The sequence below is a fragment of the Ostreococcus lucimarinus genome, chromosome 4 (assembly GCF_000092065.1).
Source record: "Ostreococcus lucimarinus CCE9901 chromosome 4, complete sequence".
Classification (NCBI taxonomy): Eukaryota; Viridiplantae; Chlorophyta; class Mamiellophyceae; order Mamiellales; family Bathycoccaceae; genus Ostreococcus; species Ostreococcus sp. 'lucimarinus'.
In genome coordinates, this window is record NC_009358.1 from 111,897 (window position 1) to 136,672 (window position 24,776).

At 61.8% G+C, this 24,776-nt stretch overlaps 11 protein-coding genes across 11 annotated transcripts; 9 read left to right on the top strand and 2 right to left on the bottom strand.

Annotated features, from left to right (window-relative positions):
* Window positions 1–118: 118 nt before the first annotated feature.
* On the top strand, window positions 119–1,285 carry OSTLU_14898 (predicted protein; the record flags this gene model as incomplete). Its single annotated transcript, XM_001417110.1, has 1 exon — window positions 119–1,285. One exon carries the CDS (start codon window positions 119–121, stop codon window positions 1,283–1,285), a length of 1,167 nt encoding a protein of 388 aa, XP_001417147.1.
* Window positions 1,286–1,413: 128 nt separating this feature from the next.
* On the top strand, window positions 1,414–4,329 carry OSTLU_37445 (predicted protein; the record flags this gene model as incomplete). The annotated part of the gene is made up of 2 exons (XM_001417111.1): window positions 1,414–2,055; window positions 2,155–4,329. 2 exons carry the CDS (start codon window positions 1,414–1,416, stop codon window positions 4,327–4,329), a joined length of 2,817 nt encoding a protein of 938 aa, XP_001417148.1.
* Window positions 4,330–4,390: 61 nt separating this feature from the next.
* OSTLU_92557 (predicted protein) lies at window positions 4,391–5,092 on the bottom strand (the record flags this gene model as incomplete). The annotated part of the gene is made up of 1 exon (XM_001417393.1): window positions 4,391–5,092. The coding sequence occupies one exon, from the start codon at window positions 5,090–5,092 to the stop codon at window positions 4,391–4,393; it is 702 nt and encodes a 233-aa protein (XP_001417430.1).
* Window positions 5,093–5,160: 68 nt separating this feature from the next.
* OSTLU_14900 (predicted protein) lies at window positions 5,161–7,164 on the top strand (the record flags this gene model as incomplete). The annotated part of the gene is made up of 1 exon (XM_001417112.1): window positions 5,161–7,164. One exon carries the CDS (start codon window positions 5,161–5,163, stop codon window positions 7,162–7,164), a length of 2,004 nt encoding a protein of 667 aa, XP_001417149.1.
* A 221-nt stretch (window positions 7,165–7,385) lies between these two features.
* OSTLU_14901 (predicted protein) lies at window positions 7,386–8,525 on the top strand (the record flags this gene model as incomplete). The annotated part of the gene is made up of 1 exon (XM_001417113.1): window positions 7,386–8,525. The coding sequence occupies one exon, from the start codon at window positions 7,386–7,388 to the stop codon at window positions 8,523–8,525; it is 1,140 nt and encodes a 379-aa protein (XP_001417150.1).
* A 98-nt stretch (window positions 8,526–8,623) lies between these two features.
* OSTLU_49379 (predicted protein) lies at window positions 8,624–10,857 on the top strand (the record flags this gene model as incomplete). Its single annotated transcript, XM_001417114.1, has 3 exons — window positions 8,624–8,716; window positions 8,816–8,866; window positions 9,019–10,857. The coding sequence occupies 3 exons, from the start codon at window positions 8,624–8,626 to the stop codon at window positions 10,570–10,572; spliced, it is 1,698 nt and encodes a 565-aa protein (XP_001417151.1). The 3' UTR covers window positions 10,573–10,857.
* A 142-nt stretch (window positions 10,858–10,999) lies between these two features.
* On the top strand, window positions 11,000–13,528 carry OSTLU_45404 (predicted protein). The gene is made up of 2 exons (XM_001417115.1): window positions 11,000–12,191; window positions 12,321–13,528. Exons 1-2 carry the CDS (start codon window positions 11,048–11,050, stop codon window positions 13,493–13,495), a joined length of 2,319 nt encoding a protein of 772 aa, XP_001417152.1. The 5' UTR covers window positions 11,000–11,047; the 3' UTR covers window positions 13,496–13,528.
* A 364-nt stretch (window positions 13,529–13,892) lies between these two features.
* OSTLU_31000 (predicted protein) lies at window positions 13,893–18,290 on the top strand (the record flags this gene model as incomplete). Its single annotated transcript, XM_001417116.1, has 1 exon — window positions 13,893–18,290. The coding sequence occupies one exon, from the start codon at window positions 13,893–13,895 to the stop codon at window positions 18,246–18,248; it is 4,356 nt and encodes a 1,451-aa protein (XP_001417153.1). The 3' UTR covers window positions 18,249–18,290.
* Window positions 18,291–18,788: 498 nt separating this feature from the next.
* On the top strand, window positions 18,789–20,960 carry OSTLU_31001 (predicted protein; the record flags this gene model as incomplete). Its single annotated transcript, XM_001417117.1, has 1 exon — window positions 18,789–20,960. The coding sequence occupies one exon, from the start codon at window positions 18,789–18,791 to the stop codon at window positions 20,958–20,960; it is 2,172 nt and encodes a 723-aa protein (XP_001417154.1).
* A 179-nt stretch (window positions 20,961–21,139) lies between these two features.
* Window positions 21,140–22,297, bottom strand: OSTLU_2943 (MOP(MATE) family transporter: multidrug efflux; the record flags this gene model as incomplete). Its single annotated transcript, XM_001417394.1, has 1 exon — window positions 21,140–22,297. A coding segment is annotated over one exon (1,158 nt), but the record flags the coding sequence as incomplete, so codon positions are not given.
* A 563-nt stretch (window positions 22,298–22,860) lies between these two features.
* Window positions 22,861–23,613, top strand: OSTLU_92560 (predicted protein; the record flags this gene model as incomplete). Its single annotated transcript, XM_001417118.1, has 1 exon — window positions 22,861–23,613. One exon carries the CDS (start codon window positions 22,861–22,863, stop codon window positions 23,611–23,613), a length of 753 nt encoding a protein of 250 aa, XP_001417155.1.
* Between the last annotated feature and the right edge of the window lie 1,163 nt (window positions 23,614–24,776).

Consider the following 24,776-nt stretch of genomic DNA (forward strand, 5'->3'; position numbering starts at 1 on the left):
GTCGTCGCTCGCGGTTTCTTCGCGCGGAACGCGAACCGACGAATATCGGAGACGACGACGACGACGAATATCGGAGACGACGACGACGACGGCGACGGCGCGCACACCGCGGCGCGCCATGCGTCGATTCCGAAGGGCCGTGTTCGCGAAGCGCGCGCCCGCGGGCGTCGTCGTCGCGACCGTCGCGCCGTCGCGAAGGTTTCGGACGTCGGACGCGCCGCGCGCGCGGTCGCTCGCGCGCGAGATTGGACGCTTCGCGCGGCGCGCGTGGACGCGCTTTTGGGCGAACGTTTGGGGCGACGGCGAGGTCGATCCGCCTCGGCCGCGCGTGCTGGTGAAGGTGCGCGCGTGCTCGTTGAATCCGGTGGACGCCAAGTATCTGTACGGCGATAAGTGTCCGAGGATGTTTCGGCCGTTCGTGCGCGGCGTCGTGGACGGCCGAGGCGTGGGATTTGACTTTAGCGGCGTCGTCGTCGAGGCGGACGCGAACGCGGAATTTAGACGAGGTCAAGCCGTGTTCGGGGTCGCACCGCCGCTTGAGGGCGCGTGCGCTGAGTACGTGGAGTGCTACGCCGATATGATCGCGGAGAAGAGCGTCAACATGACGCACGCCGAAGCCGCGGCGATCGGCCTGTGCGGCGCGACGATTTGCCAAGCGCTCGACGCGTTTTGCAAAGTCGTTCCGTCACCCGTGCTCGTCATCGGCGCCTCTGGTGGATTGGGTCATTTAGCGGTGCAAATCTGCAAATGCGAGGGCGCAGAAGTCGTCGGCGTTTCGTCGGCGCGAAATTTGGAGTTTGTGCGTTCGCTCGGCGTCGACGCCGCGGCGCCGTACGACGATCCGGACTCGACGTTGGAAGAACACCTCGCCGAATGGGGGCACGGTCACAAGAAGTTCAAGCTCATACTAGACACGGTCACGTCCAACGCCGCGGTGGACGCGCAGTACGATTACTGCTCGCGCCTGCGCGAAATCGTCGACGATGACTGTCGCTACGTAAAGTTCGGAGGAACGCCCACGCAATGGGCGTTCGCCCACATTCGTCGCATCGGGTTGACAGTGCCGTTCTCCGACTTTCACAAGCGCGCGCCACCGTTCTGGATCTACTTCCGCGGCCTCGAGCGCCAATTGCGCTACTTGCGAGACATGTACGACGCCGGCGACTTGAAACCGCGCGTCGGTAATCGCTTCCCGTTCACGAACGACGGCGTTCGCGACGCGTTCGCTCTCTTGCGCTCGCGCCGCGCCGTCGGTAAAGTCATCATCGACATCGATGAAAATTGAATACACGAACACCGTCCCGCGCGGCGGCGCGCCGTTTTCAAATCGCGACAGCTGCGCCGCGCCTCACACATCGTCGCGCGTCGCGCGCGTCTTCCGCGGCCCCACCGAACGCGGCGCGGTGGCGAAGCATGTCGCGCGACGAAGATTGCGACCTGAGTCCGCGCGAGATCGCGTCGCCGCGCGACGCCGACGACGAGGGCGATGATGTTCGCGTCGTGTGCATCGACGAAGGCGACGACGCGACGCCGCGCGCGCGCGCGTCCGCGGACGCGCCGGACGCGACGACGTCGACGCGAGCATTCCCAGGCGCGTCCACGGCGCCGGACGCGCGCGCGGCGCGGTTCAAACCGGAACTGAGCGTCAAGTCGTACTTTAAGAAGATTGAACCAAACGACGCGACGCGCGACGGCGACGCGACGACGCCGGAGGACGCCTCGCCGAAGCGTCGGCGAGGGTTGGTGAAGATTGAATTCGAAAAGGACAGGCGCGAATTCACGACGAAGGCGATCGGGGGATGTAAGGTGAAGTTTCCGGAGGGACTGAATCCACATCCGGCGCAGACGATGACGATGTCGAGCATCATTCGAGCGTTGACGAAACGCGAGCACGCGATGATTGAGTCGCCCACGGGGACGGGGAAAACGTTAGCGCTGTTGTGCGGGGCGTTGGCGTGGCAGGAACGAGAGGTGGCGCTTTCGATGGAGAAGAACAAGGGCTATTGGTCGGAAAAGATGAAGTATCAAACGGCGCGGAACGCGTACAAAGACGCGGTGGAGAACGGGAAGACGCCGACGGTGGAGCGCGGCGTCGGTTGGGCCTCGAATGATCCGTATTTTCCGAATCCGCACGGTTCGACGCTCCGACCGAAGATTTTCATCTGTTCGCGAACGCATTCGCAGATTAATCAAATTTTGCGTGAACTCAAGCGAACGGGGTATTCGCCGCGGTACAGCGTGCTGTCCTCGAGACAACGGATGTGCCCGATGGAAAAGAACGACGCGCAGTGCAAAGAATTACTCGGCACTGGAGTGGCTCAACAGAGCGGTCGCACGGCGTGCGGGTTTTTCAATCGACACAAGCACGTGTCGTCGAACATGGAGCGATACCCGAAGGCGGGCGAAGAAGGCATGTTTCCGAGCGCGTGGGACATGGAAGACTTTGAGCGCGTCGTGAATGAAATCGAAGGTTGTTCGTTTTACGCGCTTCGCGAGATGGTGAAGACCGCGGATTTGATCTTTTGCCCGTACAATTATCTGTTTGACGTGAACATTCGACGAAAGATGAAGATAGATCTGAAGGACGCCGCCGTCATCATCGATGAAGGGCACAATCTTGAAGACGTGTGCAGAGAAGGTTCGTCGATTGAGTTTTCGCTCGACACCATCGGAAAAGGTATGGATGAGTTGTCGAAGACTTGGGGGAAAATCAACAACGAAACGAGTTTGATCGCCAGATTCTTTCGAGCGATTTCCGCGTTCATGGAGGGTCTTTTCTGCACCAACACCGCGCCGACGACGGTGATTCAATCGAACCAGCTCGAGTACTTCGTAAACGACATGCTGAAAACATTCAACGCGGTGGGTGAGTACACGCAGGACATCATAGACGTCGTAGAAAAGTTACTCACTGAGGACAGCAATTTGATGTCGCCTATCATCGCGCCGCACATTACGTTCGCCGGAGATCTAGCCGAAGTTTTGCAAAACGCCGTCAAGCACGCGGCTGCGTACAACATTTTCATCGGCTCGCGGGTTGAAATCGACGGCGATGAATGTCCAGGTATGGTGATTCAGTGCATGAAGCCGTCAGTCGCGTTTCACGCCGTTGCGGAGAAAGCGCGCTCGGTAATCATCACCTCTGGTACGTTGTCGCCGATGAATACGTTCGAGGCGGAGCTCGCCGAGAAGTTTCCGACGAAAATCGAAGCGCCCCACGTGGTGCCAAACGATCACGTGTACGTCGAAGTGACGAGCGCGATTGGCGAGGTGACGTACAAGGCGACAGATGGACACGTCCAAGGACCGAAGTTCGCGAAAAAGTTGGGCGAATACTTGTTGAAATACGCTCAAGTCATCCCGGGAGGGATGCTCGTGTTTCTTCCAAAGTATAGTCTCATCGACCGCGTCTTGCGCGAATGGCACGTGACTGGTTTGTTTGGGAAGATGAACGATTACAAACGCGTCGTCGTGGAAACGCGGGGCGCGCGAGGTTTCCAGGACACCCTGAACGAATTCAATCTCGGAAACACGAACGGTAAAGGATCGTTGATGCTTGCCGTGTACCGCGGTAAAGTGTCCGAAGGTATCGATTTCAAAGACGACAGCGCGCGGGCTGTGTTTTGCGTCGGCATTCCGTTTCCGAGCGTCTACGACATCAAGGTGAAGGCGAAGAAAGAATTTAACGATTTACCCGTTTCTCGAGCGCAAGGCATGCTATCGGGCGGCGAGTGGTACCGCGCGCAGGCGTACCGCGCGTACAACCAAGCGCTCGGTCGTTGCATTCGCCATCCGAAGGATTACGCCGCGTTGTTCCTCGTCGACTCGCGTTTTCGCGAAAGTCGTTGGATGCTGAACAACATCTCTAAATGGATTCGCAACAACGCGCAGGCGTCCGACGACGTCAATCAAAGCGTGCGAGTGGTGGATGGATTCTTTAAGCGCCTTCGCGGCGCATCCGACGGAAACGCGCCGGCGGGGTCGACGGCAAAGCACGAGGAAACTCAACAAAAAGAAAATCTCCTCTGCGGCCTGGGGTGCGAGAAAAACGCCGCGCTCTGCGCCGCGCTCGAGAGACTCCACGAAGCGAGTATGCTTTCGCCCGAGGAGCCGATGAAAGTGAACGCGTATGCGAAAGCGTTGACGTCCATTCGCGCGTTGAAGTACGAAGTCACGAGTGGCGCGAAGATGAGTAAAGCGGGTCCCGACAAAGTGCAGCACGTCGGACCGTCCATGGGCGCGCAAATCGATTTCTTTCTCAAGCACGGCGTCTTCGAACGAATGGAGTATTACGAGCGCAAAGAGCTTCCCCCGTCGTCGGCGAAGTAGAACTGAAATGTAAATGTACAATAAATAGCTTTGGTAATACGAATACAAACGCGCGCATCGTTTAGAACCGCCGACGCGCCTCCGCGCTCGCCTCTCGCGCCTCGAAAAATCGCGACAACGCGATCACCGCCGCGTGCGTGACGCTCAACGACTCGATCAAGCGTCCCATCGGTATGCTGCACAGCGCGTCGCACAGCGCCAGCTCTCGCTCCGACAACCCATCCGCCTCGTTCCCGAACACCAACGCCAATTTCCCTCCGTCTTCGCCTCCTCCCGGATACGCCGCCGTCAGCGCCGCCAAATCGTCGAATCGCGCGCGCGACGCCTCCGCCTCCGCGTCGTCGAGCCTCCACGGATGAAATCCGACCACCGTTCCCACCGTCCCGCGCAGCGCGTCCTCCAGGCTCGCGTGCGCGTCCGCCGCGCGCGGCACCAACCACTGCGCCCCCTTCGCCGCGTTCACGCACGCGCGGCACTCGACGTCGCACAGCGGCGTCGCCACGCGAAAATCGCAGCACTCGAACGCCGCGCACGCCCTCGCCATCGCCCCGACGTTCGACGCCGTCTTGGGCGAGCAGAATATCACGCACACGTCGCGAAGCGTCCCCGGCGGGTCCTCGAGCGCGCCTCGCGGGCCTCGGCGAAGCGACGCCGCCCAGCGGTCGCGATGTCGGTTATCGCCGCGCCGCGCGCCGCGCGCGCGCTTCGCCGCGCCCTCGCGCGCCGGTTCGCCCGCGAGACGCGCGCGCGCCGCCGCGAACATGACGCTTTTCGCGGCGACGAATGGCGCGTCACATCGCCGCGCGCTCGACCGCGCGCGCGCCGGCGCGCATGCGCTTCGAGCTCGACCCCGACGACGTCTTCTACCGCGCCGCGGACGCGCGCGCGTCGCGCGACGACGACGACGACGCGAATCGCGTGCGCGTCGAGGTGCACTTTTCGGGACATCGCTCGACGCTCGACGCGAATTGCGACGCGGTGCGCGCGACGATCGCGCGCGTCGCGCGCGGACACGTGTGGGCGCGCGATGCGCCGCGCGTGGCGCCGATCGCGGGGTCGAACGCGTGCGAGTGGTCGGTGTGGGTCGGAGACGACGTCGACGACGCGTGGTTGGCGGCGGCGTGCGCGCTCGAGACGTCGAGCGAGCGCGCGGACGTCGCGCGCGCGGTGCGAGTCTGGGACGACGACGGGGAGTTCACGCTGATCGAAACCGCGGAGGCGCTGCCGGCGTGGGTGACGCCGGAGCGCGCGACGGGGACGACGTTTTTGGTGAAGGGCGAGCTGGTGGTGCGGGACGGCGGGGCGACGGAACGCGCGGGGGGCGGGGCGAACGCGCGAGCGCGGACGAACGCGGCGTTGGAGACGCTCGACGACGCGGAGAGGATGCCGGAGGAAGCGCAGAAGATTTTGAGGGCGAGAACGGACGCGGCGACGCGCAAGGCGAAGGAAAATCGTCACGACGCGTTTGCGATTACGCCGAGGCGCGTCGCGCGCGTGCTGCGACGAGAACCGCAACTCGTGGCGGCGGCGATCGAGAGTTTGCGAGCGCGCGATCCCGCGGGCGTGCGCGCGGCGGCGAAGATGACGCACTTCGAGCCGGTGGATTTTCACCCGACGCTGGTGCGAATGTCGCGATGGTTGTTCTCGGAAATCAGTCGCGAGCGTTTCGAAGCGCCGGAGCGATATCCGATGCCGCCAAAGAGCGCGGATGATTTCATCGCGCGCGAGCTCGGGATGAAGATCGCGTGCGGGTTCGAGATGTTACTCGCCGATCGCGGACCGGTCGTCGACGCGTCCGCGAGCGACGCCGAACCGGTGGACGATCGGGCGTGGACGACGTTTAAGGCGAGTTTGACGGAGAACGGGTATTTTAGAAACGAAATGGTTGGAAGCGCGATGTACAGGACGCTCCTGGCGAACGCGGTGCGCGAGTACAACGCGTCGCCACAAGCGTCGACGTCTCGCCGTGCGCAACGTTCGGCGCCCGCCGAACGCGTTCGCGAGATTCTCGCCGCGCCCGAGAGCGACGACGACGCGTTGCGCGCGGCTTCGCCGAGCGACGCGAGCGATGAGACTTGGCTTCTTGAAGCCGACAAAGCGCTGAACGAGGAGTTAGCCAAGCTAGAAAAAGAGCGCGAGCGCACGGTGTGCGACGCGACGAGGAGCGCGAGATCGTTCGTCGAGCGCGAATCCGGATTCGAAGGCGTGGAGACGCGATCGCGGCGGGTGAATCACAACGCCGCGCCGGGCGCGTGTCCGGGTGATTTAAACATCCCCGACGGCGATGCCGGGTTCAGCTTAGACGCTCGAAAGTTCCTCAGCGAACTCGGCAAGGCGCTCGCGATCGAGGACGACGACAAGTTGCGACGGTACCTGGACGCCGACGGCGCGGACTTTGATTCCGACGACTCCGACGACGACTTCAATTTCCCCGACGACTCCGACTCCGACGCCGCGCGTCGCCGCGCGCGCGACTCCGACGACTTACCCGAGGACGATTTCTTCGCGTCGTCTTCCGATTCCCTCGACGCGGACTCCACCGACTTCGTCCACGTCGGCGACGACGCCTCCGACAGCGACGACGACGACGACGACGACGCCTTCGCCGCCCACTACGACGCCGTCCTCCGCCGACAACTCGCGTCCACCGACCTCGACGTCACGCCATCCGACGCCACCGACGCCGACGTCTCCGCCGCCCTCGCGCGCGGTTTTCTCCACAGCGCCTCCGCCGACGCCTCGCGCGCCGGTCCCGCCGCGAGTCTCCTCGCCGCCGCCGGCGTCCCCGCCGACGTCGCCCGCGCGCTCCACCTCCACCGCCCCGACGCCCCGTGACGTCGCCCCGACGTCGACGTTCGCTCGCATCGCGCGTTTAATCCGATCCGTTCCGGTCGCGCGTCCCGAGCGTCCCGAGCGTCCTTCGCCGTCGTTCGCGCCTTCGCGCTCGTCGCCGTCCCGAGCGTTTATTTAAACCGGGTGTAATTGAAATGCAAATTGCGATTGAAATCGCGTCGTCTTCCGCGTCCGACGCCGCGCCGCACTCGCCGACGGCCGTCATGCCCCCCGGCGACGCGCGCGACGGCGCGTCCGCGCTCGACGTCGCCGCGCGCGCGGCGTCGCGCGCGGAAGACGACGCGTGGGACGCGCACCACGACGCCCTGCTCGCGTGGTCCGTCGCGGACGGCCGCGACGGCGCGTGCAACGCGCCCTGGCGCGCGACGCACGCGGGACTCAACATCGGCGCGTGGCTGCAGAACCAGCGCGCGAAGCTAAGGGCGAAAAAGATGCCGAGGGAGCGGGCGACGAGGCTGGACGCGCTGACGGCGGCGGGACGATTGTGGATCGACGCGCCGGGACGGAAGGGATGGAACGAACAGCTCGAGAAGCTCGCGGCGTGGGCGGAAAAGACGAACGGAGGGGTTGATTATAACGCGCCGGTCGGGACGACGCACGAGGGGGCGAAGATCGGGGCGTGGTTGGCGACGCAGCGAACGCGGCGAAGAGACGGCGAGAACGCGCGGCGACCGCTCAAGCCGGAGCAAGCGGCGGCGCTGGACGCGCTCGTCCTGAGGGGGGTGCTGAGGTGCGAGAAAGCGGATCCTTGGCCGAGGAAGTGGGCGCTGGTGCTGAAGTGGGGGGAAGAGCGCGCGAACGGGGAGCACTTTAACGTGCCGTACGATTACAAGGATGGCGACGAACGCGTGGGGGTGTGGTTGAACACGCAGCGACAGCGGTTCCGCGGAGGGACGACGAAGAATTTGCCGCTCACGCCTTGGCAGACAGAGCAAATGCAAGCGATGATCGACGCCGGTAAGCTCTGGGTGCACGCCCCGGACGACGTGTGGGAGAAGAAGTTCGCGCTGCTCTTGCGATGGGGCAAAGAGAAGACGCGAGGCGTCAACTACAACGTGCCGCAGGGCGAGGAGTACGAGGGCGTCAACCTCGGCTCGTGGTTGAGCACGCAGCGCGCTCGACTGTTGCACGAGACTCTCGGGAAAAACAGACCGCTCAGCGATGACGAACGTCGAAAGTTGCAGAAACTCATCGACGACGGCAAGCTGCGACCGTCGACGCCGCGAGGCAAGAACGCGGCGAAGGGACAGGGCAAGCGCGCGCCGCGAGGCAATCTCGACGACGTCGACGCCGCGCTCAACGTCGACCTGCCGCACACGTCGAAGAGAGGACGTAAAACGTAAGAAATGCCTTAGCGCGACGTGTAAAGAAATGTTCCCATACGAAACGCCGCGTCGCGAGCGCGCCCCACACGCGAGCGCGCTCGCGAGTCGTCGCCGCGATGGATCTCTCGGAGGCGCACAAGGAATACGTCAAGCGCATGCTCGACGTCGCGAAGGGCGGCATGAAGGCCCTGGTGTGCGATCCGGTGACGGTGCGCGCGATCGACGACTCAACGACTTTGCGATTTGACGACGCATTCGACGCGACGGCGACGCGATCGAGGCACTGACGGCGAATTCGTTCGACGCAGGTGAACATATTGAGTGTGGTGATGTCACAGAGCGAAGTTCTCGCGCGTGAGGTGCGTGTGCGAGGACGTGGGCGCGCGATTTCGGAATGTTGAAAGTGACAAGTGACGCGTTCGAGCGCGCAAAGCGCGACGTCGCGTTCGAGCGCGCGAAGCGCCGATTCGAGGCGCGAGACTGATGCTCGTATATTTTGTGCGCGTTCTAGGTGTTTTTGATCGAGCAGTTGCACGAGCGCCCGCACGAGGAGATGCCGCACCTGAAGGCGGTGGTGTTCGTGAGGCCGACGAGGGAAAACGTGCGAACGCTCGGGAAACAGTTGAAACAGCGGACGTACGGAGAGTATCACGTCTTCTTTTCGAACGTGTGCCCAGAAGGATTGCTGCAGGAGCTCGCGGCGGAGGATGACGACGAGCTCGTGGTGCAGGTGCAAGAGTATTACGCGGACGCGACGGCGGTGGATCGAAACACGTTTGCGCTAGAGTTGGGAGAGTCGAATAGCGCGCTCATGAACCCGGGGCAGTGGTCTCGCAGCGTGGGGATGGCGGTAGATAGATGTGTGGAAGGAATCACGAGCGTGTTGCTGTCGCTGAAGCGTAGACCGTTCATTAGGCACCAGCGCTCGAGTGAGGCGGCGAGACGACTGGCGGCGGACGTCGCGAGAGTGGTGTACGAGCAAGAGGCGGGATTGTTTGATTTCCCTCGCGCGGATGGCGCGGCGCATTTATTAGTTCTCGATCGTTTCGACGACGCCGTCACGCCGCTGCTGTCGCAGTGGACCTATCAAGCCATGGTGCACGAGATTTTTGGCATTTCGAGCACGAACAGAGTAGATTTACGGCACGTCAAGGCGCTGAGCAAAGAGCTTCGTGAACTCGTGCTGAGCGCGCGCGAGGATGCATTTTTCGCAGAGAACATGTACGCCAACTACGGCGATTTGGGGGCGAGCGTCAAGGCTTTGGTGGATGAGTTCCAACAACAGACAAAGATGAGCAAGAAGATTGAATCCATAGACGACATGGCGCGATTCGTGGAATCGTACCCAGAGTTTAGGGCGAAGAGTGGAAATGTCTCCAAACACGTCGCGCTGATGTCCGAACTGAGCTCTGTGATATCACAGCGGCGTCTGATGGCGGCGTCGCAGGTTGAACAAGAGGTTGTGTGCGGCACGGATCGCGCCGGCGCGTTTACGCAAGTCGTCGACGCGCTACGCAATCCACAGCTTCTAGAGGAGGAGCGACTGAAACTCGTGCTGCTGTTCGCGTTGCGCTACGAAAATGAGCAAAGCCAAATCGCAGACTTGACGGAAATTCTCATGCAACAAGGCGTCAGTCGCTCGCGCATCGGACTCGTGCGCACAATTTTAAAGCACGGCGGGGAAGCCGCGCGCACGGGCGATTTGTTCGGCAACCGCTCATTCCTCGGCCGTGCGAGCAAGGTCGTCGGCAGTCTCAAAGGCGTCGAAAACGTCTACACGCAGCACCAACCGCTGTTAAGTTCGACGATTCAATCCGCCGCCAAGGGCTCGCTGAAAAATGAAGATTATCCATTCGTCGGCCCGTCGCCCAACGGCGCCGCCGCCGCCAAGCCCACCGAACTCATCGTCTTCATCATCGGTGGCATTTGCTACGAAGAGACCAAGGTATGCGAGCAGTTTAATGCCCTCAAAACCGGTGTCACCGTCGTCCTCGGCGGCTCCACCGTCTTAAACGCGCGAGCCTTCGTCGACGATTTACGAAAGCTTCAAGAAGCAGGCGGATAGCCGACATCGAGTCGCCGACGCCGAGCCGCCGACGGCGTCCCCACCACCCCCGCGAACCTCGCGAACGACACCACCCTCCAAATGAATAAAATATCGCGTCATTATCGCTCCGTTCTCGTCTGGTCCGTCTTCGCTCTCGCGCGCGACGGGCGTCGGGTCGCCTCGGGTTTGCCGGCTCGCGGTCGCCTCGGCCTCGCCTCACACCTCGTCCGCGATGTCCGACGCCGAGCCCTCGGCTCGGTCCGGACCGAGCGATGTCCGTCACGCGCGCAACCGCAGCCTCAGCGCGCCCCTGCGCATCGACATAACCGACGCCGCGATCGACCCACCGGGACAAAGCAACCGACCGGACGCGAGAAACGCCGCCGACGCGCCCGGTTCGCGCTCTCCCCTGCGCCACGCGTCGTCGTCGAGCAAGCCCGAAGCGCCCGCGATCGCGCTGCCGCGGCAGCGCGACGCCGTGCGACACTTCGCGATGGATCTCGGTGGGTCCCTGGTGAAGCTCGTGTACTTTAGCCCGAGCGGGACGGACGCGAGCGGACGCGCGGTGGCGGGAGGACGATTGCACTTTCGAAAGTTTCCCTCGGCGCATTTGAACGATTGCATGGACTTTATAGAGTTCAAAAAATTGCACGTGGGAGGGTCGGGCACGACGGAGGGCGACGGCGAGGATGGCGGCGTGACGGTGAAGGCGACGGGGGGCGGCGCGTACAAGTTTTCAAAGACGTTTCAGGATCGGTTGGGGATCACGCTGCAGAAGGAGGATGAGATGGCGTGCGCGGTGGCGGGGGCGAATTTTTTGTTGGAGACGATTCGCGACGAGGCGTTTACGTATACTGATGATGAGAAGGCATTTATATCAAAAGACGCGTTGACGCGTGAATCGTTGTTTCCGTACCTGTTGGTGAACATCGGGAGCGGGGTGAGCATCATCAAGGTTGATAAGGATGGGCACGAGCGCGTGAGTGGTAGTAATATAGGTGGGGGGACGTTTTGGGGATTGTGCCGGTTGTTGACCGGGCTCAAGGATTACGATGAAATGTTAAAGTTGAGCGCGCAGGCGGACAATGCGAAGGTGGACATGCTCGTCGGGGATATTTATGGCGGCCGCGACTACCCCAACATCGGTCTGTCTAGCGAGACTATCGCGAGTTCTTTCGGGCGAGTCGTCATGGACGAAGGAAGCTTGGAAGATTACTCGAAAGCCGACATAACGCTTTCTCTGTTGCGTATGATCTCGTACAACATCGCGCACATTTCAACCATGAACGCCGTCAAATACGGGCTCAAGCGCATCTTTTTTGGAGGTTACTTCATCCGAAACCACGCATACACGATGAACACAATTTCGTTCGCCGTCGATTTCTGGTCTAAAGGATCATTGAAAGCGAGTTTCCTGCGTCACGAGGGCTTCCTCGGCGCCCTAGGGGCATTTCTGCAAGACGTCGAGGCGCAGAAAAATCTTAGCAATGCCGCGCAGCAAGGGACGTGGATCGAGAAGTTTATCAAGTGTTCGGTGCCGCCTACAGGCATGGATCGCAAACGATCGGCCAGAACGTCGCACTCATCAAAAGGTAGTCTGACGACGCCAGCGACGCCGCCCAGGGCACGCCGCGACAGTGAAGAAGAAACGATTGGCGAAGCGATGCGAAAAGTAAGCTTCGACGGTGCCTTGAGGACGTACTCAAACGACAACTTGGCCAATGTCCGCGTGCCGCGCGTCGCTGGAGATGTCGCGTCATCGGAAGAGCACTCCTCAGGAGAAGAAACGCCGTCGGATCGGAACGATCCCACGCAGTTGCTCAACTCTGCAGGCTTACAAGTTGGTGTTTTGCACCTCGAGCCGACGTTGGAAACTTTTCCATTGCTTCGCGAAGGGCGCGATTACGACCCAAACATCTTTGACATGCTCACCAATACCACTGAACGAGATTACTGGTTGGACACGCTGGAACGCTTGCAATCTGGGCTCGTGGAGCGCGCGCTAGTGAGCGAACCATCGAGCTCTGACGCAAAAGAACGCGCAGAAAATTTTGACAACGTGTTTAAATCGCACTTGTCGCGACTTCGCGAAGAGCCGGCGGCGTACGGACGCATCGGTCTCGCGGATTTGTTCGAGATGCGCGAAGAGTGTTTGAGATTCTTTCGCTTTAACGACGTGTACGAAGACGTAAAAAAGCAAGAGAATGAGTCCGCGCTCTTGGTTCTTCCCGACTTGCTCGCTGAAATTGATAGCTTGAACGACGACGAACGGCTGTTAGCCATCGTCGAGGGCGTTTTGGCGGGTAACATTTTCGATTGGGGATCCCAAGGCACGCTCGATTTGTATCGCAACGGTACGATTTTAGAAATCTATCGCAACGCGAGAAGCACGGTGAACAGGCCGTGGGCCATCGATGACTACGACGCTCTGCGCGATCGATTGAACGCTCCGAATGCGAAGCAGTACCGCAAAGCGTTGCTCTTTTGCGATAATTCCGGCGCCGACATCATCTTGGGCATGCTTCCGTTCGCTCGCGAGCTTTTGAAGCGAGGCACGTCCGTCGTTCTCGTCGCCAACTCCCTCCCCGCCATCAACGACATCACCGCGACCGAGCTTACGGGGATATTACAAGCCACCAAGTCTCTCGACTCGCAGCTCGAAATCGCCATCGATTCCGGCGCGCTCTCCGTCGTGAGCTCGGGCTCTGGTTCGCCCTGCTTGGACTTCCGCCGTCTCTCCAACGAAGCGTGCGTCGCCGCTCGAGACGCCGATCTCATCGTCCTCGAAGGCATGGGACGCGCCATTCACACCAACTATCGCGCCCAATTTTCGTGCGACACCATCAAGCTCGCCATGATTAAAAACCAGCGTCTCGCCGAGAAGCTCTTCGGTCCGCGCGGCGAGATCTGGGACTGCGTCGTTCGCTTCGAAGCCGCGTAGCGTTGTCATTTATTCGCGCATTCGTCGCGTTCATGCCGGCGACCGACCACCCGTCCGTGTTTATCCTCGATACTCGTCAACACCCGCAGCGCGCGACGCGCCGGTCGCCGCACACGACCGCGCGTCGCGCGCGCCTCGAGCGAGGCGCCGCGAACGTCCGATGGCCGCGTCGAGCGAGCGCATCGCGCTCCTCGGCGCGCGCGCGCGCGAATCGGCGTCGACGAGCGACGATTCAACGCGAGATCGACCGTCAACACTAAAGGTGTCTCGATGGCGAAAAATCGCCCTCGGCGCGCTCGCGTGCGGCGCGCTCGTCGCGGTCGCGACGCGCGCGCGCGGACGCGGACTCGATGCGCCCGGTCTCGGTCGCGGATGGCTGTCGACGCGCGACGGCGCGATGGACGACGACGCGGGAACGACGGGCGGGGCGGGACGCGCGTTCGAAGACGCCGCCGACGGGGGGTTGATCGACTCGCAATACGAGGACGCGGACGTCCCGCGCGATGCGAGGTACGGTGATATGGGCGTGATCGAGCGCGAGGCCGCGCGGAGGACGCGACGGGGGCGTCGCGGGCGAGGTCGAGGAGGAGAAGCCGAGGGCGCGCTGGGACACACGTACATTCGCGTGTACGAAGACGGAAACGACGCGCGCGGGGGAGGCGCGTCGACGCGGAACGGCGGCGCGCAGAGATATAGGACGGTTACGGTACCGATACCCACGCGAGTGCGAGTGCCGATGGAACCGGCGAGCGTTGGACCGGCGCCGCGAGCGCAGAGACGAGGACACTCGCCGCTGCCGCCCATCGAAACCACGGGTGGTGACTTGTTCGGACTTGGAACCGGCTACTCGTATTACATCGATCCCGCCGATTGGGCGTATCCACCAACGGTAGTCGTAGAGTTGCCCGAGGGCGTCGAGTTCGCGGACGCCGAGTTGTTCGCGCGCGGCGCGAGCGAGCATCCGCCGAACGAAGCCGGGCTCGTCATGCGAGTGAACGGACAGCGAACGAGCCCGAATACCTTGGTGAAAAATTTAGATGTGCTCGAAATTGACGCACAAGCTCACAACGTTCTGAACGATGTACGCACGGTGGTATTGCGATACACGTGGCGCGATCCCGGCGCGGGCGGCGCGCGCAAGCAACGACGGGGTTTGATTAGACTGAACACCAACGGAGATGCGAGGACGGGTGAGACGCAGCCGCATAGATGGCCAATCGTCGAGCATCCGGACACTCCATCGGTGCCAGCGCCGAATGTGCCAGCGCCGACGCCAGGGACATATGTGCCAGCGCCGAATGTGCCAGCGCCGACGCCAGGGACATATGTGCCAGCGCCGGATGTGCCAGCGCCGGATGTGCCAGCGCCGGATGTGCCAGTTCCGGCGCAAGCACCGAATGTACCAGCACCGAATGTGCCAGCGCCGACGCCGGCTTATTTTGCTCCGCCTATTGCGTGGCCACCACCACCTGCTCCGGCGATCGTGAGCATTGAGGAGGAAGATATTTTAGCCGCGAACGAATTGGTTATTCCTGTTCCACCCAATATGTTGATCGGTATACCCACTGATGGACATTTCACGGTGAGTGGCTTGCCGGACTTCGATTCCGACAACACGCCGCACCGACAAATGATCATGTTTAGCTTCGGTTGGACAGGGAATAACGGCGCCGAGGCTGAGCTCGGGGCTAGCGACAGCCAATTCGTAGACCCGCCAGTTATGGACACGTCATCGACGCCGCCGGATTGGATTAGTATTCGAGTGAACGGCCAGTTACATGCGCTGCCGTACGCCGCTCAAAATGGTGATCGCATCGTGCTGCGTGTTCGTGCGCCCAGTGAGCCAAACTCGAGTAGAATGGCACAGATGCTCATCGGAGATTTGCATCCGAAAGTTGTTCTCACTACGTTGGACATTGCCGCGCCGCCATCTCTCGAGGAGACTATGGACGCGATGGAACCGCCGGCGCCACCCATGGTGTCACCACCGCCGCCGCGAGAGTTTACATCGCCGCCGCCGCCGCGTGTTCTCACCGCCGCGCCGCCGTCGCCTCCGATGCCACCATCACCGATTAGTGTAGTTGCTGACGACGATGCTTCGTACTACGACACGGGCACGCCGAGTTCCACACCGGCACCAGCGGCCGATGACGCGTCATACTACGACACGGGCGCGCCAACGCCGACGGATGACGACGCGTCGTATTACGACACTAGTACGCCGAGTGCGACGCCAACGCCAACGCCAACGCCAACGCCGACGGATGACGACGCGTCGTACTACGACACTAGTACGCCGACGACGCCAACGCCAACGCCAGCACCGACGGATGACGACGCGTCGTATTACGATACTAGTACGCCGACGACGCCAACGCCAACGCCAGCACCGACGGATGACGACGCGTCGTATTACGATACTAGTACGCCGACGACGCCAACGCCAACGCCAGCACCGACGGATGACGACGCGTCGACGGACGACACGGCTTCGTCAAGTCCGACACCAGCGCCGACGGACGACACGGCTTCGCCGAGTCTGACGCCGGCGCCGACGGACGACACGGCTTCGTCAAGTCCGACGCCGGCGCCGACGGACGACACGGCTTCGCCGAGTCCGACGCCAGCACCGCAGCAGTCGCCGGTCGACGCCTTTGAACCGACGCCGGGTGCGCCGACGGAGAGCCTCGACGACGCCCCGCCAGAAAGTGACGACTCATACGCTGACTTCGCGCCGGCGTCTGCGTACCCGTCGAGCGTGAACGGTACGTCTGGCTACCCGTCGAGCGTGAACACCACGACGCCGGACGCGACATCGAGCGCGAGCGAGCCAGCTCTGCCAACGACCCCCCCGAGTCCGCCGCCGCCGCCGAGTCCGCCGCAGCCGCCGAGCCCGTCGCCGCCGCCGCTTCCACCGGCGCCTCCTGGAATCGTTAACGTGCACAACGTCACCATGCAAGCAGGTTCGAAAGCGGTGATGTTCCATCCACCAAAAACAGTTGAGACGCTGCAATCGCCGAATCAACCACTGACGCTGCACTTTATGGAGAATGGCAACGACGCTCAACTCGCGAGTTCTGGATTGCCGTTGTGGACCGAAGTCTACGTCAACGGCGACTTGCAAGACGACGCCGACATCACCTTGAGTAACGGTGATCGTTTGCAACTTTTCGTCAAAGCTTCTCCAGCTCCCCTGGTTCGACGCGCCGCATATCTTTCATACGGTCACAAGCAATTCGTTCTCGACGTCACCACGGCGCAGACGAGCCCGCCACCCCCGCTTCCGCCGGCGGCGCCGCCGCCGCCGAACGACGTCATCCTTGCACACGTCGCCGCGAATCACCCGACACAGTGCACGTCGGCACAAGCGTACAAGTGGTCGACGTTGACTCAGAATGATCGATCTACCGTGCCCATGAACGCGTGGTGCTCGAGAAACACCACGTTTGGCGAGTTTCAGGCTCCGCTGTGCTCGCATCAAACCGGGCGGGACATCATCATCTTAGTCGACGCCAGCGAAGCCATCGGTAGTGAGGTGTTCTATGGGAAGATGATCGACATGTTGCATGATTTGTACTGCACGATCGAAGGCACGGGATCGCAAGTCGGCGTTTTGCTACTCCCAGGAGCTGGCAACCCGTACGTGTGCGACGCCTACACGAGTTACATTCCGTTGCAGCAGCACACGAGCGAGGACTTCCACGCGAGTTTAGAAAGGATGCGAGCGGACGAGGGCGCGTGTTGCGGCCGAAGCGTGCCGTTGGCGCAAGGTTTGAAAGCTGCGAACGGATTGTTCCGCGATTTCGGCATCTTTCCGCCGAATGAGCGAAGCGTCATCTTCGTCACGGCTTCGCACCCATCGACGCCGGTGGAGTTCGAGACTTGTTTGAGCATAAGTGTACCTGAATTCCGTGACTTGACGCGAGATCACCCCTTCAACGTGCTTCCGAGCGGTGAAGAAATGACAACGTGCGAATACAAGCTTCGATCGGTGCCTGTCGCCGCGGCGGAACTGAAAACTGCCGGTGTTCGCGTTTCCGTCGTCACCGTTCCGGGCGCCGACGGCGCCGTCCCGTCGAGCGCGTACTACAGCGGCTCTCCGTGGCCGAGCAAATGCACGGCGGACGGCCAGTGCGAATTTTCTGCCCCGTACGGCGGCGATCGCGGTCACTGGGGCTCGTGGTATACCGACGCCAACGGTGACCTGACGCGCGACTACAACCCCGGACCCGAGCTCGCGTGCCAAATGCGCGTCCATCCCGGGACGCCCGTCGTCAGCAGGCCCGTGCTCGCCAACGCCTTGCGCGTCAACGCGTGGAACCCTCGCGGGTACGCCGACACTCTCGCTGTGGCCATGTGTCCCGCGCCGCAGTGCTTACCCTCGAGCTTGTTCGGCTCCACGTTCGCCGACAACTGCGTCGGCGACGACGCGTCGAATTGGGCCCAAACGCTCTCGTGCGTGCGCGGCGAATCGTACTCCATGTGCGACCGTCTCATCCCTCGCACCGAGCGCTGCCACGCCGAAGTCCGAAGCGACCCCGTGGCCGTGGGCACCGTCAATAACGTCACCGCCGTCAGCGTTCGCATCCACTGCGAGCAACACTGCTCGGGCGAGCGCACGGACACGCACGCCAAGTCGATTCGCGTCGTCTGCCCGCGCGGCGCCTCGTGCGACGGCGAAGTCATCGGCGACGACGTCATCACCGCCGTCGAGGCTCAGAGCGCGACGCCGCCGACCTCATCGAACCAGTAACCAAACGACGAAACCACGAAACCACCCGTTTAGAATCCCTGTAATTCAGCTCGACGTTCGTCGCGCCTTCGCCGCGCCGCCGCGGCGCGTCGCCGCTCGAAATGAAAATCATCATTTCGCGACGCCTTCACCCGCGCGCGTCGCCGTCCCCGATCGCGCGCGTCGTCGACGCGCGCGAACCCATCGCGCGCCTCGGCGCGCTCGCGCGCGCGCGCGCCCGCGATGAAGCTCGCGAAGCGTTTTCATCGCGCGCGTCGCGGCGGCGGCGGCGGCGAAAACTCGACCGACGACGACGACGACGACGCGCGCAGCGACGAGGACGCCTTCGAGGACGTCCGAGATAACGACGCGTTCGACGACGAGGAGATCGACGAGGACGAGGCGTTCGACGAGGCGGACGAGGAAGCGTTCGGGGAGTTTTTCGGCTCGGGACGCGGCGACGACGGCGACGACGACGCGTGGGACGACGAAGACGACGACGACGGCGCGGGAGACGGCGCGAACGACGACTCGTACGACGACGATGGGTTAAATCAGTTGATGGATAGCGATGACGAGGCGGAGGAGGCGGTGCGGGCGAAGGCGAAGTCGACGTCGAGGACGAGGGCGAAACCGACGCGCGAGGTCGTCGAAGAGGAGGACGTCGAGGCGTTGGTTTCGAGCGAAGACGACGACGACGAAAAACGCGAGCGCGTGCTGGATGAACTCGTCGGGGCGCGTAAACGAGTGACGCTGGATCCTCGGTATCGACCGGTGATCACGGAGGTCGGGAGGGAGAATCCGATGGCGGTGCCGCTTCGTCTTCGCGAGGGCGAGGAGAAGCTGACGCTGAAGGACGTCATGGCGTCGCTCGGCGAAGACGCGCTCGATCGCGATACGGTGAAGCGGTTGAATAAGATTTCGAAGACTAAGGCGGTGGATGCGCCTTTGGCGCGACCGATTAAAGAGCGTATCGATCGCAAGGCGGCGTACGCGGAGACGAGCAAGGACATCGGCAAGTATCAAGCCGTCGTCAAGGAAAATCGCGAAAAGCGAACGCTCAAGTTTGAGCCAGCGCGCAAGGAGATGCAACGCAAGGACACGCTCGGTGCGCTCGCCGCAGATTTTACGCCGCGATCGGAGGTTGAGTTGGAAATCGCTCGCGTTTTGAAAGAGTCTGGGCACGCGAGCGCCAAAGACGTCGTGCGCGGCGAGTTGCTCGAGATGAACCACTTGGACGTCGAGGACATACAGGCGCGCCAAGCCAAGCTCGCGAAGATGCGTGCGGTTTTGTTTTATCACGAGCAAAAGGCGAAAAGACTGAAAAACATCAAGTCTAAGGCGTTCCATAGGCACAATCGCAAGGGAGAACTCAAGGTGATCGGAGACGAGGATGACAGCGATTACGAAGGCGAGGGCGACACCCCGGAGGAACGCAGAGAGTACCTTCGCGCGCAAGAGCGCATGCTGTTACGTCACAAAAACACGTCGAGGTGGGCGAAACGGGCGATTAAAAAGGGTATCGCCCATCTCGCCGGGACGCGAGAAAAGTTGCAGGAGCAGCTGCGCATCGGCCAACAATTGAAGGAAAAGATTGAAGGCACTCGAACGACGACGACGGAACTCGACGAAGAGAGCACGGACGCCGAAGACTCTGAAGACGAAGATCCCAACGACCCCGAAACCGAACGCAAGCGACGGCTCAGGGCGAAAGCCGCAGCGTTAAAGGCTTTGGAGGACGGCGGCGACGACGATGTCGAGGGAGCGAACGACAGCTTGTTCAAACTGCCCTTCATGGCGCGTGCGATGGAGAAACGCAAGTCGCAGACGAAAGCAGAGGCGCAAGAACTGCTTGATGAGCTCGATAGAATGGAACAGAACGGAGAGGAGCTCAGCGATAGCGACGATGATCATGAAGAGTGGGACGCGATGACAACGAATGCGAAGCGCGCCGCCGACGCCCGAACAGCGTCTGCTTCAAAGAAGGCTCGCACGGGCGACAACGACGTCGACGCGCCCGCGAAAAATTCCAGCGGGAAACAGTCGACGCAGCCGAAAAAGTCAACTGCAAAACCTATCACGGAGATATCAGATGCGGCGAGGAAGATGCGTGCGAAAGCTGCCGCACGAGTGGCGCCGGTGAAAGTCAAGTCTGGCGAATCCGACGAAGACGCCGACGACGGACCGACGGTGATGCTCGAAGAGGAACGCGACGCGGGGACGACGAACGAAGACTTGATGCGGCGAGCGTTCGCGAACGACGACATCGAAGCAGAATTCGAAAAGGAAAAGCTCGCCGATGTCAGCGCAGAACTTCCTGAAACGGACATGCCGAAGAATCTTCCAGGATGGGGCGCGTGGGCGAGCGACAAGCGCGTTCCGAAATGGATGAAGGACGCGGAGAAAAAGGCGAAAACTGAGCGCGCGAAGGCTTTGAAGAGTCGTCGCGACGCCAAACTCAAGCACGTCGTAATCAGCGAAAAGTACGATAAAAAGGCTGCGCAATTCAACGTGGAATCGCTTCCGCACGGGTACGCGAGCAAGGCGGCGTACGAGGGCACGATGCGTCAACCTTTGGGATTGGACGTCAACACGCACGGCATGTTCCAAAAGTTGAACGCGCCGAAAGTATTGAAGCCAACGGGCTCTATAATCAAACCCATGAAGTTGCCGAAACACAAGGCGAAGGAAGCGTCGACGTCCAAGTCTTCGCGCAAAAAGAAGGCGCGCTGATCAATCTCCTATTACGTGTAAAACTATCAACAACGATTAAATTCTCAACTTCTACGAGCTATCTATTCTTCCTCTTCCTCTTCCTCTTCCTCTTCCTCTTCCTCATCCTTCTCCTCTTCATCTAGACGCCGCGACGCTCTGTCCGCGGCTTCGCGCCAACGAATGGCGAACGGCACGCCCCACGCGCCCGTAAAACAGATCACTAAATTCCACATCAAATGGAGCACGCTGCTCACGATTATGCCGGTCCAAATCCCGACCAAACCGAGCTTGGGGCGACCGATGGCGAGATACGCGGCGAGGGGTAAGCCGATGACCCAGTACGACACGATCAAAATCGGCGTGGTTACCCCTTGGTACCCGGCGCCGACTATGATCCCCGCGGTGGCGACTTGTACGGCGTCGATGACTATGAACCACGTGAGCGTGGGCACCAACGCGTCGAGCCTTTCGACGACGGCTTTGTCATTCGTGTACACGGCGAATACCGCGTCCGCATTCGCGTAAAACACCATCGCGCACACGAGGGCGAACGAAAATGACAACGCCGCCGTGCTCGCCGCGAGCGTCGCCGCGTCTCGCGTTTTCCCGGCGCCGACGGCGTTCCCAACGCTCGTGGACGCCCCTCTCGACCACACGCACGCCCACGAGTAAAAGAAAAAGTACGTGTTGGACAAGAACGCCTGCGCGTCGAGCTCGAGCGTGGGATCGGCGCACAGCCCCGCGAGCGCGGTGTTGAAATCCCAGCTCCACCATTCGATGCATTGCATCCCCATCCCTGGAATCGCCAAGCGCAAATACCCCCACCAGTCTCGAAACGCGTCTGGAAACACGCGCACGTTCTTCAGCGTGCCTCGCAGCGTCTCCGACGTCGCGAAACCCACGGCGTACATGCTAAACGTCCCGATGTCGACGAGCGTCAACCCAATCGCCGCGCCCTCGAGATTTCTAAACTTCCGAATGCAGAAAAACGGCGCTATAAATTTCAACGGCGTCGTGCACACGCTCAGCGCCGCCACCCGACGACTCCGTTTCATCGCCAGCATCGTCTTCAGCATCACGCACGTCGCGCACTGCAAAAACAATCCCGGTACGCGCCACCTCGCGAACCGTTCCACGCGTTCCGCCGTCTCCGCGTCGACGCCCGCGACGCGCAAAATCGTCCCGCTCTTCCACCACGTCAAACTCCCCGGCGCCCACGCCAGCGTCCACAGCACCGCCATCCCTCGCGCGAACGTCTCTCCGACGACGTCGATTCGTCCCATCCCGTTCGCCTGCGCGCTGATCGTGTCCACGCCAGATCCGAGTCCCCAGACCGCCGCGTGTCCCGTCACCGACGTCACGACGTTGCCCAGTCCGAACGCCGCCGTCGCGCGCGCGCCCGAAACCCTAGACACCAGCGACAGCTGAAACGCCGTCGACAGCGACGTGGAGACGTACTGGAATATCAGCGGCGCGCCGAGCGCGGCGACCGTCGCCGTCGCGCGCGCGCGCGTCAATCTTTTCGCTCGGTACGCCTCCGCCTCGTCGTCGTCGTCATCGTCGCGCTCGTCGCGCGCGTCGTCGTCGAGCGGCGCCGACGTCGACGCGACGTCGTCGAGCAGCGCGTCTCGAAGCCCCGCGTCGCGGCGCGCGCGTCGCATCGCGCGCGCGCGGCGGTGTGATGCGATGCGAGTCCCGTCGGGGACACATCGCGACGCGCCGCGCGACGCCGGCGACGCGCGCGGGCATGAGCCTCTTCTACGGCGCCGCGGACGTCGAGTCGACGTCGTCGTCGAGCGACGACGACGGCGCGCGCGACGCCGGCGCGCGCGACGACGCGACGACGACGGCGAAAGATGCGCATCGCGTCGCGCGGCGACCGACGACGACGACGGCGCTGCCGCGCGCGGCGGACGTGATGACGGCGCTGGACGGCGACGACGACGAGGCGACGCGGGCGACGGTGATGCGCGGGACGACGGCGCGCGGGATGGCGCGCGCGGTGGCGGACGCGCTGCGGGAGACGCGGCGCGACGCGTACTACGCGGAGACGGCGAGGGAGGACGGCGCGAAGGACGCGGCGACGATACGGGTCGACGCGCGCAGGGTGATGATCGTGGAACAACGCGTCGCGGTGCGGTTGATGACGAAGACGTCGAACGGGGTGCTGGAGGCGGTGGCGGCGACGGGGGCGCGGGCGACGACGACGGAGGCGTCGGCGGAGGAGGATTTTGACGAGCGAGAGAAACGAAGGATCGCGATCACGGGACCGCCGGAGAGCGTGCAAAAGTGCGTTGAGTTGATAGAATCGCTCGTGCGCGAGACGGAGAATCGAACGTCGAAGCGGTTCTTTTGTCCAAAGGCGTATTTGGGAGCGTTCATCGGACGCGGGTACGGGCACGTGCACAAGATTGAGGGCGTTTCAAAATGTAAAATCGTGATATCTGACGAGGACAAGGTGCACGAAGGGAACGAACACTCGGTGGTGCGCGCGATTGAGGTCACGGGGACGCCGATGCAGGTGAGTTTGGGGTACAAACTCGCGTTGCAGACGTTGGACGAGGCTTTGGCGTCCGCGCCGGACGCCGAAGAGCTCAAAGCAGAGTTGAAAGAAACGAGCGGTGGGTTTGATTTAGACGCCGAACGCGCGAAGAAAAAAGCAAAGAACTAGAAGGAACGAAGAGAGAGTAGCTAGAATCTAGGTAGTATTACAGTTTCCGGTGTTATCGAAGGTCGCCCGTGTCCCAAATCCCCGTGCGCTCGTTGCGTAAATTTGCAATGTTTCGATCGAAATCCCATCGCGCGCGTGATTCCCGCGAACCGTCGGCGTCGTTATACTCGATCTCTACGAAATCTTGCGCGGGAATCGTCGACGTAAGCGGTGTTTGTCGTACGCTCGTCGGCTCGAGCGACCTCGCACTCAGCGTCGGTTCCAAAGATGCAGAGGCGACGGTGAACGCAGTCTTGCGCCCGACGGTGTCCGAGACGTCGAAGTCGGTGAACTCGCTTAGGTGCGGTGTCGCATTTTCGTCGTGCGATGCGCGCGTTTCACCACCGCTGGAAACTTCGCTTACCACACTCACTGCTTCTTCGCCGTCGTCGTCTTCGGGAATGTCAGCCGGAGGCCAAAACACACCCATGACGTCGACTTCGCCAAACGCTTCGTCGATGATGAAATATCCATCCTTGATGGCGTTTTGAAGTTTATTTACGAGTATTTCCAAAGGACCACCTTCATTGCTACCGTCACGTCGTTCTGTGATGCGGACGGTGACGGTATCTGCGATGTCATCCGTGCGCGCCACGCGCACTCTGTTGACGTCGACGCCGAGCTCGACGGCGATTTCTTTGCAGAAAAAGAGTTGCGTCGCGTGAGACTTGAACTTTGCCACGGGCATGTGCGTCATGACCTCGATGTCTACGTGGGTTATGTGCGACTTCGTGCGCGACGTAGGCTGATGCTTTTTTGTACGGCGTATGCCGAACACGTCGACTTCGGCTGGAGCTAGTACCGCAGGCGGCGGCTCAATGTTCGCCTTTGCCATCGGAACGATAGTCTGTGCCTTAGGCGCGATCGACATGGCCATTTTCGCCGCCGTGCGCCATGAAACTTTCACTTTTTCTTCTTCACTCTCCTTGAGCGCGAGTAAACCGCCACCAGATGCTTCTATCACCTTGTGTCGCGGCGGCGCTTGCGGCAACGCGGCCCAATCCTCGAGCGAGCCCGCGACGAAGTAACGTAAGCACGCCCACGCGCCACCAGCGGCGCCTTGCATCGCTTTGAGTTGTTCTGCCGTCAAATCGTACGTTTCGGATGATTCCATCTTGTCGCTG